Raw genomic sequence first — 15,267 nt, 5'->3', positions numbered from 1 at the left:
TAAAGGATTAAAGAATTAAAATCCCTCTCTATTGTTTACTAATATACAAATTACATAGTACTCTATATTTATTCACTATTATGTGGGTACAATCTTACCCACGCATTTACACACAATATAATGCAATATGTTGTAATAAATAATATAGTATGTATTGCTATAAATTTTATGTATGTGTATAAAAAGGTGGCACTTAAACACATATACTTCTACAATGAGATTATACCATATGCATTGTTTAAATTGTGAAATATATGTATATATATATGTGTGTGTGTGTGTGTGTGTGTGTGTGTGTGTTTTTGTGTGTGTGTATAAAAAACATAAAACTTACCAGTTTAACCATTTTTAAATCTATAGTCCAGTGGTATGAAGCCTATTCATACTGTTAGGGCATGAAGCCTATTCACATCACCACCTTTCATCTTCAGAACTTTTTCATCTTGAAAACCAGAATCTCTGCACTCACTAAACAATAACACCTTGTTACTCTTTCCTCTGAATGGTAACCACCATTCTACTTGTATCTGTGAACTTGACTCTTCTAGGTACCTCATATGAGTGGACTCATACGGTATTTATCATTTTGTGACTGGCCTATTTCACTTAGCCCAATGTCTTCATGGTTAATCCATGTTGTAACAAGGCTGAAAAACATTCAGTTGTAGGTACTTACTGTGATATTTATCCATTCATCTGTGGATAGATACTCATTGCTTCCACCTGTTGACTATTGCGGGTAATGCTGCTATGAGCACAAGTATACAAATATCTGAGTTGCTGCTTTCCATTCTTTGGGGTATATGCCCAGAAATGGAATTGCTGGATCATTTGGCAGTTCCATGTTTAACATTTTGAGGAGCTGCTGTACTGTCTTGCAAAGGGCTTACACCGGTTTTACATTCCTACCAGCAGTTCATGAGGGTTCCAGTTTCTCCATAACCTCACTTTTTATTTTTAAATAAAATGGCTATTCTCATAGGTGTGAAATGGTATCTCATTGTGTTTATGATTTGCATTAACCTAGAAATTCACTAATTATCTCTAGGCATTAGTATTTGAATAATTTTATTTGTCTTTTTGTTTATTGGACATTTTTATATGCTTATTAGTCATTTGTATATCTGCCAGAGAAATGTCTTTCCAAGTCTTTTGCCCATTTTTTAAAAATGTTGTTTGTGGTTGAGTTGTTAGAGTTCTTTAGATATTAACCCTTTGTCCAATTTGTGATTTGCAGATGTTTTCTCCCTTTCTGTGGGATGCCTTTTTACTCTGTTGATATTGGCCTAAAAGTTTAATTTGGATGTAGTCCAATCCTTTTTTTCCTTTGCTTCCTGTGTTTCTGGTGGTATATTCAAGAAATAATTGCCCATGTACATTGTTTTTAACTTGCCCTTTAAACTCATCAATATAGGGGCTGGGGATGTGGCTCAAGCGGTATGGAGCTCACCTGGCATGTGTGCCGCCCGGGTTCGATCCTCAGCACCACATACAAACAAAGATGTATCCGCCGAAAACTAAAAAATAAATATTAAAATTATCTCTCTCTTCTCTCTATCTTAAAAAAGTGAAAACTTAAAAAAAAAAATAAACTCATCAATCTGTATGTATGGGGGCTGGGGTTGTGGCTCAGTGGTAGAGTGCTTGCCTGGCATGTGTGAGGCCCTGGGTTTGATCCTCAGCACTGCATATAAGTAAGTAAGTAAGTAAATAAGTAAATAAATAAAAGTTCCATTGACAACTAAAAAATTTAAAAAAAAATTAAAATAGTGTGTGTGCTTACACATATACATATAAAATATTTTCAAAGTAAATCATATAGCTTCATGTCATTACATATCAGTTTCAGAGTATTCTATAGCATAGCTCTTGATTATTTAGCCTTTCTCATATTGATGAGCATTTAAATAAAGCTCATTTTTGCCTTTTATGTGCATATATATTACAAACAAACAATGAAAAATTTGTGAGGGATATTCATCAAAGTGATAGAAGTGATGGTCTCTGGGCATTTGGACTAGAAAGAGTTTTACTTTGTCTATTTGTTTATCTGCATTGTTTGATTTCTCAATAATAAACAGGTATTTTATTTAATAAAAACTTATAAACTAATAAATAAATATATTGACTTTAAAAATTTATTCTAATTTGTTAGATATGACAGCAGAATGCATTTCAATTCATATTACACATATAGAGAACAATTTTTCATGTGTCTGGTTGTACACAAAGAAGAATCACACCATTCATGTCTTCATAAATTTCCTTAGGGAAATAACATACATCTCATTTCACCATCTTCTCTACCCTCATGCCCCTTCCCTTCTACTCCCTCCCCTTTGCCCTATCTAAAGTTCTTCCATTCCTCTCATGCTCCCCCCCAACCATTCCCATTATGGATCAGCATCCTCATATCAGAGAAAACATGCAGCATTTGTTTTTTTGGGATTGGCTAACTTCACTTAGCATAATATTTCCAACTCCATCCACTTACCTGCAAATGCCATGATTTTATTCTCTTTTATTGCTGAGTAATATTCCATTGTGTATACATACCACATTTTCTTTATTCATTCATCTACTGAAACGCATCTATGTTGGTCCACAATTTAGCTATTGTGAATTGTGCTGCGGTAAATATTGATGTGGCTGTGTCCCTGTAGTATGCTGTTTTTAAGTCCTTTGTGTATAAACTGAGGAGTGGAATAGCTGGGTTAAATGATGGTTCCATTCCAGTTTTCCAAGAAATCTCCATACTGCTTTCCATATTGGCTGTACCAATTTACAAATTTGCAGTCCCACCAACAATGTATAAATGTGCCTTTCTCCCCACATTCTCACCAACACTTGTTGTTTGTATTCTTTTTCTTTCTTTTTTTAACTTCTCCCTCTCTCTCTCTCTCTCTCTCTCTCTCTCTCTCTCTCTCTCTCTCTCTCTCTTTCTCTGTCTCTCTTTCTCTCTCTCTCTCTCTCTCTCTCTCGTTATTGTTGTTTGTATTCTTAATAGCTGCCATTCTGACTGGAGTGAGATCAAATTTTAGAGTAGTTTTGATTTGCATTTGTCTAATTGCTAATGTTGAACATTTGTTCCTATATTTGTACTATATTTGTTCCTATATTTGTTGATTAATTGTATATCATCTTCTAAGAAGTGTCTGTTCAGTGTCTTGGCCCATTTATTGATTAGGTTATTCATTTTTTTGGTGTTAAGCTTTTTGAATTCTTTAGATACCCTAGATATGAGTGCTCTATCTGATGTGTAAGGGGCAAAATTTTGCTCCCAAGATGTAGGCTCTTTATTCATCTCACAGATTGTTTCTTTTGCTGAGAAGAAGCCTTTTAGTTTGAATCCATCCCATTTATTGATTCCTTTTTTCAAAAAAAATTTTTTAGTTGTAGTTGAATACAATATCTTTATTTATTTGTATGTGGTGCTGAGGATCGAACCCAGTGCCTCACACGTGTGAGGCAGACGCTCTACCCGTGAGCTACAGCCCCAGCCCTGATTCTTGATTTTAATTCTTGCACTATAGGAGTCTTATTAAGGAAGTTGGGGCCTAATCCAACATAATGGAGATTTGGGCCTCCTTTTTCTTCTATTAGGCACAAGGTCTCTGGTTTAATTTCTAGGTACTTGATCCACTTTGAGTTGAGTTTTGTGCATGGTGAGAGGTAGGGTTTTGTTTAATCTTTTTTTAGTTGTAGATGAACACAATACCTTTATTTTATTTATTTATTTTCACGTGGTGCTGAGAATCGAACCCAGTGCCTCATATTTGCAAGGCAAGTGCTCTGCCACTGAGCCACAATCCCAGCCTGAGATAAGGGGTTTTGTTCATCAGTTTCACTCTGAAGAGTTTATTTAAAAAATCATTTTCCGTAAGTTAAGGATAAAAAAGTATCTACTGAAAGCAATTCATATCAATGATAGTATTACCAATCAGTGTGGAATTATTTTGCCCATTTGGGACAAAAATTATAAATACAAAGTATATCTCTTTTTGCTGTTACCAGCTATCAAGTTTACCAGTTAATTGGAGGGTTCTTTTGCTCAATTCAACGTAGAAATCATGGAGAGACAAGAACCATCTGAAAGCAGCTTTGTTGCATTTTTGTGCTCAAGCACCAGGAAGACTATGCAGGGGCAGGGGCCTGGACTGGCCATCTCAGGATGTGAAGAGCAAAGCTTATGCAGACAAAAAGGGTGGGCTCATGCTGCACTAGCTGCTTGCACAGGATCTTGGTATTTCTGCACATATCAGATCTTTGCTTTGGCACTGGAGTTTGCTCTTGACAGGGAATCTGCTCACATGAGTTGTGCCTCTGTACTCTGACATCAAAAGATAACAAAGGCATGCATTATCGCCAAGACCCAAAGGGCATATATGAGTCAGGATTAGCCTATTGACTGTGCAGAGGTTGTGGGAAAGTTTGGGGGCAAAGTCACCACCAGCTCCTGAACCTGGACATTGGTGGAAACAATTCTTAAAAAGCAGCTTGCATTAGGCTGGATCTTGGTGGGATAATTAGTACCCTCCCTGCTCTGTCTCAGTTACAGACTAGTGGGATCAAATTTCACATATGAACATAGATTATTAGATGGGAAAAATTAAATTATCAGAATATGTAATAGCAAACAAGCACCCAGTTTTGATTGATTTCCTTGTTTTCATGGTTCTTTTTAGTTTTACTATATTTGTCTTAAATTGTTTTCTAGGAGAAGAAAATGTGATTGCTGTTCCTTTGGGAAGTAGAAGTGTGAGAATTACAGTCAAAGGACCTGCTCATCTCTGTAAGTAAAATTTAATCTAAACATTTTTAAAAATTCCCTGAGAGTCTATTTAGCAAAACACAAACATAAACAAAAACACAGAATATTCATGGTAGGTGGGGATTTTTTTTCTATTTTGAAATAGTCCGTATCACTAGGGAAATAATCTACGCTAATTTTCTGTTCTTATACCCAGTGGAAAAAAAATAACAGTTTGGGATTAATACTCCCATGGGAGAGGAAATTATAGGTGAAATGAACTATTCTTACATGGAGAATAAATATGAATTCAGGAGTCTTCTGGAGATGTCAACAGTTTGGGACACAAAGTTAAAACAAAACAAAGTTTAAAATTCAGAATGTCATCAATGACTTTGGCTGCCCAGGAAGGAGAGACTTTTCTACCAGTGCATGGCAACTTCTGGACAAGTGGACTCTGAAAGTGGACACAGGCTTCCTAGAATATGGGGAGTTTCATCAGTAGAGGGCTGCAAGAATATTGTTTCTATGGCCAAGGTCAGATGGCATTTCCTCTGTCTCAATTTTTTCTGATCTCTCAAAACTTGAAGGAAGTGGAAATGCCAGAGGTTATTTCCTGCTTTCCCAAGGTATCCTTTTAGCCTCAAGCAGGATTTCTTAATTATATTCAAAAGAAGGTAGGTCTCTACTAGACTGGCCTCTGGCCGTGCAGCATCTTATTGGGTCTAGTGTTTGCCCATAGAAAGTACAAAATATATACTATTATAACTACTATCAAGCCACAAAGTCACACAATCAAGATCTACAGAACCCAAGTACTGTATATCTGCCTTTTTATCCCCTGGGTCACCATCTTAAGTTTTTAAATCATAAGATTCTCTTAGAGCCAGAAGCATCAAACGTTTTTGGTAGTGTGGCATGCATGCATGTGTAGAGGATCCAGAACTACTATTTCAGGCCCAAAAGTCCTCTGAGAAAAGTGTATAATAAAATGTTTAAATAATTAAAAATGTTTTGGGTCACTATCAGACTACAATCTTAAAGGAAAAATTATTTAGTACATTTTGCTCTAAATAAAAGAAGAAAGAGACTATCTTGGTGACAAGTGAAAGCGAAAAATTATTTAAAAGAGCTTGTTTACTCTTAACTTTATGTGAATTATTTTTTTAAACAAAATCATTAAACTGTTTATAATCATGTCATGGTCACTTCATTCAAGGCTTTCTCTGGAATGAAACATCAAAACATTTTTAAAATTTCCTTTTCTAAAAATTTATTTATTTATTTGAATTTGTTATATCTGACAGCAGAATGCATTTCAATTCATAGTACACATGTAGAGCACAATTTTTCATGTCTCCAGTTTTACACAAAAATGGTTTGAAAACACACAGCTCTTAATGGGAATAACTTCTTCCTTGTAAATGCAAGCTTGATTTTTGGAAACAGGTAAAAATCATTTAGATTCATTTAGATTCAAATTTTTGATTAAGAACATTGTGAAATATCATTTGGATTCAAAAGTATAAAGGGCTGAAAATTTATTATTTATAGTATCTATCAAGTGGTAACAACTCAAATGTTCATCAACTGTTGAATGGATAAATGTGTAATATAATTTGGCTTAAAAAGGGATGAAATGCTGATATATAGTACAATACTAATAATTCTTGAAAACATTAACCTTAAGTGCCACTGCATTTTGTATTTATTTATTTATTTGCTACTGGGGATGGACCCAGGGTCCCTTTACCATTGAGCTACATCTCCAGTCCTTTTTATTTTTCACTTTGAAACAGGGCTTCGATAAATTGCCCAGGCTAGTCTTGAACTTGTGATCTTCTTGCCTCAGCCTCAGAGTTGTCAACTCAGAGGGATTACAGGCCTGGACCACCATGCATGGTCATTATGCTTAAGAGAAAGAACCTAGTTACAAAAAGTGACATATCATAGATTCCATTTATCTGAAATATCTAGAATGGACAAATATCAGAGAAGAAAAGTACAGGGATGATGGTCTAGTTAAGTATGGGGTTTCTTTTGGGGGATAACAAAAATGTTATAAAATTAGACCACAATGATGTCTTCACTGTGCTTATGCTGTGTGTAAATGTATAATTTATACATTCTAAATGGGTGAATTTGGGGATGAGGCTGTAGCTCAGTAGTACAGCATTTTCCTAGCCTGTGTGAGACCCTGAGTTCAATACTCAGCACTGCATAAATAAGTAACTGAGTTTCATGGCATGGGTACTATATATCAAAAAATGTTTTAAAAAACATTCTAAAGTGCAGTGATTAGACCTAATATTCTTATGATTCTAAAGGCAACCCCAAAAAATTCAGCTTCAAAAATCGTTTTTTAAGTTGTAAAAACAGAATAAGCAAACAGTAAACAGAATAAATTAAGGTGAATACTTTGAAGCAAAAATTCATTTGCATAAATATGTACTGGCATATTAAATATAACTTTATACTCAGAATGGGCACTCTTCCAAGAACAGAGTTCAGCAATGTTCCCATTTTTTCAAAGTGACAGATCTGTTGCTTGGAATATTTCCCCTCCTGAACAATCTCTCAATTGGCCCTAGAAGTGTTTCTGAAAGTTTTGCTTCTCTACTGGCTTCATTTACAAAGGATTTAGTTTAGATTTCTGAACATTTATATACAGAATGGGTTTTATTTTCTTGATTTATGTAACCATTTTTTTGCATTTTTCCTTGTAATAAAGATGTATTTCTGAAATCAAGCTTATTTTTCTGTAATGAATCATTCTTTCAAGATCTGTATTAACTATAATCCTTCAGAAGACTGCATTATTCAGAACTAAAAACACCTATGACGTGAATTTCAGTCTCTTTGTTGTGAAATGGAATTTAATTATAGAACATCTGACTTCCATCCTGCTTAGAGGTGTTCAGATCCTGAATTTCTAGTGCTGTTCCAAGCCTGGACACATTATTATAGGGAGCACTTAGCCCCAAATTTTCTAGTAATGCATCCCTTAAAAAATGGAAGCAATAATAGGATCCCTGCAAAATTATTATTATTAGCACTAATGTGTCTGACTAGCAATAAGCTTGAAAAGCCAAGATGTCATGAAATGAAAACCTCAATTATCTATTGGAGGAGTATTTTTCCCTTCAAGTTCTGTTTAATGTATAGATAGAGATGTAAAAATACAAATATGGACACTATATGTAATGGCCAAAGGACAGTGATGCTGGATAAAATGAACATACACTATAACAATACTGTTCTACTGTCGGCCTGAACTTGATATAGCTACATTAGCTAAGTCCGCAGTATGTGTTTACCTAATACCAGTTTTGTGGTCTTTAGAATTTAAACAGACCTCTTGGTGTTGGTTGCTTGTCTCTGCCTCTGTTGAAAGAAGCTTGGACTGATTCTTCTCAATGAGGCCCTTCAACTGGAAAACATTAGAAGCATTCATTACCTTTTTTGTCATTTTTTAAAAAATGAACAAGAATGAATTCAAATTATTTAAAGGTATCATTATAGACTTGTACTGTGAAGATATGTGGGTAGAAGGCCTTGATTTCTTATTGTTTTTCACCTGTTTGAGGCTACTTATACTTTCCTCAATACCTCTGCCCTCCACCCACCATTAAGTCTACACAGGAGAAATCAGGTGGGCAGCCGGCAGCAGGAAAGAAGGATGGTAATCTCTTCCCTTACAGTGGAGCAGGAAGACAGTGAAAGTGGGCTTCCTGGGTCTCCCAAGCCCTAACCACCGGCTGAAGTAGCCACCAATGGTCAGCACAAGCTCTGGGAACTGAAGGTTCACTTGTACAGTTCTCATCAGCCATGAGTCACATGCTGTCAAAACACACAGCTGCAGTAAATATGCATAAATAACAGAAATGAATAAAAACTAAGTAAAGGCATCTGTAAGTCAACACAGCATTTGAATTATTGATTGAAAAATTACAAATCCTTTTTCTCTTATTTATTTTAAGAGGCACAGTCACTAGGAGGGACAAATTTGTCACCAATGAAAATGATGAATTTTGAAGAACTGTGTTGGGCTCCGTCTCACTGTGGATTGGATACAGAGGCTCTGTCAATCTAAATGATCAGATTGTTTATGCATATGAACTCCACCTTCCTCAGATCACTCCACCAGTCATTAGTTATCTACTTTTGATTCAGCTACTCATTTACACTAGTGAGATCAAATCATTTGTTTTCTGCCTCCTAGAAATAGATATTCTACAACTAACATGCATTTCATTAGAGAGTGGCTTGAGTGATTTACACAAACTTGGACATTGGCTTTGCTCCTTGTATGTTCATCTTTGTCACTGAATATCTTAAACATGGTTGAAATAACGAAATAGACTCCACCTTTAAAACAAAACACCAAAACTGAACTAAGAGAAATGTTGGCATGTGGTTTAGGGGCTGGATGTCATAGCACCTGGCCTTCCTCCCTTCAGGATTACCTTCCTTACACCCCTGCTCCAATGCTGCATCATGATGAAACTTGCGCTCCAAAAAGTGAGCCCAGTGGTAAAGCAATTACTCCCCCAGCACAGCCGCAGAATCCATTGCATAGTACTTGAATTTAATCAAGTCATTTCAAGCTAAATCTCAGGCTAGAAACTTGGTGTCTCACATGCCTTCGATGAGATGGATGGTGTCCAGTCTCACTTAGCGTTTCTGTATTGCCTCAATACTCATCGTTTTCTCTTCTCCTTTACTTTAGAGACTTAACTCATCCAGTGTGGGGCTTACTATCTCTAGTTCTCCATCTCGTATTTACTGACAACTCACTTTGTAACACTCAGTTTTATATCTTCATTGGAACTAGGAAATGAATTTAATCTCACACTTTCCAAAAATCTACTGTGGTCATGGAGACTGGGGCCAAAGTGGTTGGGGTTTGTGTGCCTGAAAGGAGCCAGGGTTATTCTTCGACTGCTAATGACTCTTCCAGATCAAGGAGCTCCTGTCCAGCCTTTGAATTTTCCCAGAAAAGTTCCCAGCCTGCCTGTCAGGGATAATCAGGGATGTCTCCTAATGCCTGGGATGTAGTCTGTCCAGCACACTTGGATTCCTGCAGCTGATCTTTGGCAGAGAGAAAAATCTAGCAAATGAAAACAGCCAAAGCCCAGCAGCATGTGGATTGAAGCTCCCTGATACTGGGCCATTTTGTCGTGTTTTATCAGCTTTCCATTTTTAAGGTTGAAGCTGAATGGAGTTTTGATTCTGTTGTGTCCTTTGTTCAAGATGGCTAGAGACAACTGTAATACCACTGCAGCAAGTGGAGGTTTCCGAGGAGAGTTGGACACGGGAGATCAGGCACTCTGATTCCTTGTTTTAGCAATGAAAACCTACTACAGGGTGTCAGAGAAAGAGCTGAGACCAGAACCCAGCTGTGTCTGTCTTTATTGCTTCTCCCAACCTTGGACCACGTCTGCTGGGTATGGTAACACTTAACGAGACAGAAGAAAAGGAGGAGAGGAGAGGGAAAAACAGAAATTATTTAAATAAAATGGAAATACTATTTTGTTCAAACTGCAGGCAGACATTTTCCTGTAGTTCTTAAAAACACTTCTGATCTTATAAAAGCAAATTAGAGTAAGAGAGTAACATGCTCCAGGGAGATCTTTGTGGCAGTGGGATGGTTATGTGTTTCGATTGTGGTCCTGTGCCACTCTCAGCCCTTAGAACACAGGTCCTAAGCCAGCCAGGGTGACTTAGCAAGACCCCTTCTCAGACATGGCATCAAACTGTATGCACACATTGTACCTAACGTCAATTTCCTGGGTTTGCTATTGTTCTATAGTTTCATAAGGTATAACCAATGAGGACCTCTCTATATTAATTTTGTAATTTCCTGTGAATCTGATTATTTCAAAATAAAAAGTTTTTTTTCTTTTAAAAAAGGCAAATTTGAGATTCACTGTGCTTTTTTTCTAAATATAAAGCTATGTTTAACATCTGAATAGGTAATAAGTGAGTAAACATGACTTTACTCGCCCTGTATTTTGAGCTACCTCATGAAAAAAAAATATGAAAAAAGAAAAGTGTTCTCTTTTGTAGCAGATATGTCTCCAAAGAATTGAGTAGAATTGCTACCCCTGTTAGTGCCTTTTTAAGGACAACCAAAAATTTGACTTATCTATTCCATGAATGTGGATCTTTTGATATCGTGTTGATGTCATATGCCGATATTACACTTGGTGAAATGTCATTTGGACTGACTTGCTTTTAGGAGATTTCTCTTACTTAAATTTTCTTTTTTTAATTTTAGTTATTGAATCCAAAACGCTTCAAGGAAGCAAAGGAGAACACAGCTTTAACAGCCCTGGAGTTTTTGTTGTAGAAAACACAACAGTTGAATTTCAGAAGGGTTCAGAGAGGCAAACCTTTAAGATTCCAGGACCTCTGATGGCTGATTTCATCTTCAAGGTAAGACAGTCTGCTTCAGAAACTTCATGCACATGAAGCCCAGAACTTCTTGATTTTTAAAAACAGTAAGTTTGGAGCTGGTGGTGCCCACCTGTTATTCCAGGTATTCAAGGAGACTGAGGCAGGAGGATCTCATGTTCGAGGCCAGCCTGGACAACTTTTAAATAAATATCAAAAAAAAAAAAAGGGCTGGAGACATAGGTCAATGGTAGAGCACTTACCTTGCATGTGCATGACCATGGGTTTAATCCCCAGTACTGGGGAAAAAAAAAACCTTCCAAAACAATAATAATTAAACAACAACAACAACAAAAACCCCCAACAGTTTGTTCAGCAAGTGGTCATATGGAGCACATATCATCAATATTTATGTCTTAACAATCCATTCCTAAATTTTTTTCATCCTCAAGTATCTGCTCTCAAGTATTTGTTCCTTAGCCTTGAGAGCTCAGAAACTACAGATTTCATTTTTATAAAGGAAAGGATTGATATTGCATTTATAAACTCCAGTGGCCGAGCTCAGTTTTAAATCTCAGGATGTTTTTTGGTGGAAATAGATGAGGGTTGGACCCACCATCCCTGCAGAAAGGACCAGAGGACAGAGGGAAAAGAGTCTCATTCCCGTCCTGTTCCCTTCCACTCTCACCCCTGAGAGTTTGCAGTCTCTCAGTGGCTGACTCTGATCAGGGCTTCCTCCCTGATGAGTGCCTGTCATAAGGTGCCCTCAGAAGAGCTCTTTCCTGGAACCATCAGCCTGTGCCCCTCTCTGGGAAAGCTGGGACATCTTCCTTCAGAGGACAGGAAGTGTAGTGACCAACCTCTTTCCAAGGACACACAGTAGGACACACTTCTGATGAATCTGAAAATGCCAAAGACACGAAAAGAAAATGAGAGTTCAGTGGGTAGTTTTGCCCTCTTCCTTTTCAGAAAACTCATTCCAAAATGTAAATGGGAGAGAGAAAATTGTTCTAATTGCCAGTGAAACCTTTAAAGAAGCCCATTGCCTGCAAAAGCACTGTCTGCGTTCCACTTACTAATTTGTCAAAGAATGTTCCATGGAGGCATCAGTTCTATTTGACAGAGCACGAGATGGGGAAGTAAATGAAAGCTTCCAACTGATCCAGATTTCTGAGATCCAAGCCAGCCCGCAGTGTGACCTGCCAAGTGTCAGCCTGCACAGTGGTGCTATTTTTGTTGGTTTTGAAAGTTTGGATTTTAAATGGTCAACACTGAAAAATCAAGAGATTCTTATGTAAAAATATCAGGATTTTTTTTCCTGTTTCTCTTTAAAAATGGGAAGACCTTGCATTTTATCATAGCAATTGTTGGCTGCAGCTAAGAAGCAGCTGCCTCCTAGTTGGGTTTTGTTTGCCATGGTCCACACCAATCCCTGTTTTGCCTCCTAACATTACAGTGTTGGTGGCCATTTATCCTGCTTCCAGCATTTATATATCTGCCTGGCTTCCATAGACATTTAAGTTTGTCACTTCCATGTCAGATTCATAAAGCACCAACCCAATATTTTTCATTGACAGTCATATTGTAAAAGATTTAGGAGGGAGAACCATAATTATATCCTCTTATTCTCTCTGGTTCATCTTATAGCATAAATTCTTTACTTGTTTTGCTTTTTTTAGTTTTTTTCTGTTTGATTCTTAAGTAGTAAACACTTTTTTTTCCTCTTTTTCTTTTAATTGCTACTCAGAGACTCTGTATTCTTAAGTCAACATGAAGGTTTCCGATTGAGTAGGAGACATTTATATGATGATAGGATGGAGGAAATGCCAAAAAGATGAGTATTTCAAGATACTGGTTATAGCATTGGCTTAGATAGGGCTTGATGGTGTCTTTTATTGATGCCATGTATGAAAACATGATACACATCAACTATGTATTTCTACAGGTTGTGAACCCATGTACATATGTATGGTGTGCATACCTCTTTTAATATTTGGAAGAACATACCCTATAAGAAAATAATAGCAATTATTTCAGAGGGCATAAATGCCTTGGGGAAATGGTCTTAGTGTCACTTATAATATCTAACTCTTAAAATAATTTCAATTATTATACACCTTCTTACCCAACTTACATATTCATCTCTTAATAGTACACATTTTAATCATGTGCTATCCATATTGTCTGAATTACTACTCGATCCTCTATATTCCTGTCTCTGATTTCTGGCTTTCTCAGACTTAATAAACAGCTCTGGACTTAAGCTTCAACTTCTGAAAAGTGTTTGAGCTCTCCAGACTGAAAAAGTGGCTTTAAAAATATATTTACCAAAGAGGGCGTCACACACAACTGACTCATATATAAATAGAACCCCCTTTTCGTGCCCACAGGCATTTTCTTTCATGGACTTGGTGGGCTGGGTGGGAGGGAATTTGGCAAACTTGGAGACACTTGTGATGAAGTAAGACTGACTGTGAGGCTGTTTTTCCCTGACCTGGGAGTTGTCCACATGATGTGTGTTTCTAGGAAATATCCTTTTCCATCAGTTGCTTTTTGTTTTTTTGAACACATTTTAGTGTTGTCCAACCTGTGTTGTTGCTAAGACAAGAAAATCTTTGCTTCCAATCACATTCATCTCTTCCTAGCTCATCCCACAATTAAGGGATGGCTGTCCTTAATTGACATCCATGTCCCCATATACACGATGGGGAGGGTAATAGTGTATATGGGCACATGGATGACAGTCGCCCTATAATCTATGTCAGTAGACCAAGAGCACTTGATCTATAAAAGGGTAACAAGCTGAGAGTATGAGGCAGCCAAGACCAGCCCTTGCCAACTCCATATTGATTAAGCCTAGCTGGTGCACTTAGCTGTGTGGACATATACCTTCATACAGTTCATGTGGTAGGCTTATTTCATGGACTTTTAAGTAAGTGTTCTATTGGAAATGACTACATTCTCACATGTAAACTATGTAGTTATCAGTGGACCAATTGTCTTGTAGTTATGTTGCTCAGATTCAGATATTTAGCAGCTCACTGCATCAATTAAAAATGAATTTTTGTTTCTGTTCTTTAAGAAGCTATATTTTCATGTTTGGACCTTCCTTGAATATTGTCTCTTTTATTCTTTCAAATGGATTTCTCACTATATAGTCTCGCCTTCCTGAGTGACCTGTTTCTCATGGATGGCTTGTCACACACTTTGGTGCTGGGGGTAGTCAGAGCCTGTATTATTGTTTGCTCCTGTAATATGTGCATATTGCCACCAGGTAGCAGTAGAGAGTCTGGACCAAGTTGATGTTCTGTGAGCAACTATGAGAGACACTATGTTCAGTGAGAATTTACTGAACATTTTACATCTGTGAGTAGATGTTGGTAAATATCAATTTTAAGCATATGTCTCTGATAATAGCTAATAAAATTAAACTAAATGGCTTTGATGAAGACATCTCTTTCTGTGGTTAATTTTTAACTCTAGCTAGTAGCTTTTCTCCTCTTAAAACATTTATGATCTTGTAGGGTTGGAGGATCTGTCTTCTTTGTGGCCTGAAATCTTCCTTTTTCCGCCAGATGTCTTCATAGGGAGTAATTTTTCTTCCATTCATATACTTTGTGTTTTCTGATTGCTTTTCCACTAGTTTTCAGCTATTCAAGCTCCGTCTCCAGTTTCCTCCAACCTCAGCTCCGATATCTTTTATGTTTTTCCAGAAGTTATGGTGGCATACCTAACTTACCCAAGGACTGGAGGAATCTGAAACTACCTGTTTTACTTCCTCTCAATACAGTCCCAGGGGTTTTGAAACATGGCAAGACAGTTTTAGAGTCGGTGCCTGCATTAGATTCTTGAGGCTGCTATACCAGAATACCACAAACGGAATTGCCTAAATACCGCAATTTATCATTTCACAATTCTGAAGTCTAAATGTCCAACATAAAGGTGTTGGCAGGATTGATTTCTTCTGAGTCCTACAAGGGAGGATGTTTCCTCAGTTCTTGGAACTCAGCATTCTCCCTCTGCCTTCACATCATTGCTCTGTGTGTGTCCACTTCTATGTCCAAACCCACCCTTTTATAAGGACACAGTCATACTGGCTTGAGGCCCACTCTAATGTCCTT

The 15,267-nt window shown here is 37.1% G+C and overlaps 1 protein-coding gene across 1 annotated transcript in view; it reads left to right on the top strand.

The window, feature by feature from the left end:
• The window catches only part of Adamtsl3 (ADAMTS like 3), a 320,152-nt gene that overhangs the window by 153,762 nt on the left and 151,123 nt on the right, over positions 1 to 15,267 (top strand). Inside the window, exons 8-9 of the mRNA XM_005320199.5 lie at positions 4,718 to 4,792; positions 11,031 to 11,188. Coding sequence (XP_005320256.1) covers positions 4,718 to 4,792; positions 11,031 to 11,188 — 233 coding nt within the window. The remainder of the gene's footprint in view (positions 1 to 4,717; positions 4,793 to 11,030; positions 11,189 to 15,267) is intronic.

Source organism: Ictidomys tridecemlineatus, chromosome 5 (genome assembly GCF_052094955.1).
Source record: "Ictidomys tridecemlineatus isolate mIctTri1 chromosome 5, mIctTri1.hap1, whole genome shotgun sequence".
NCBI lineage: Eukaryota > Metazoa > Chordata > Mammalia > Rodentia > Sciuridae > Ictidomys > Ictidomys tridecemlineatus.
This window is presented reverse-complemented; position numbering and strand designations above follow the sequence as displayed.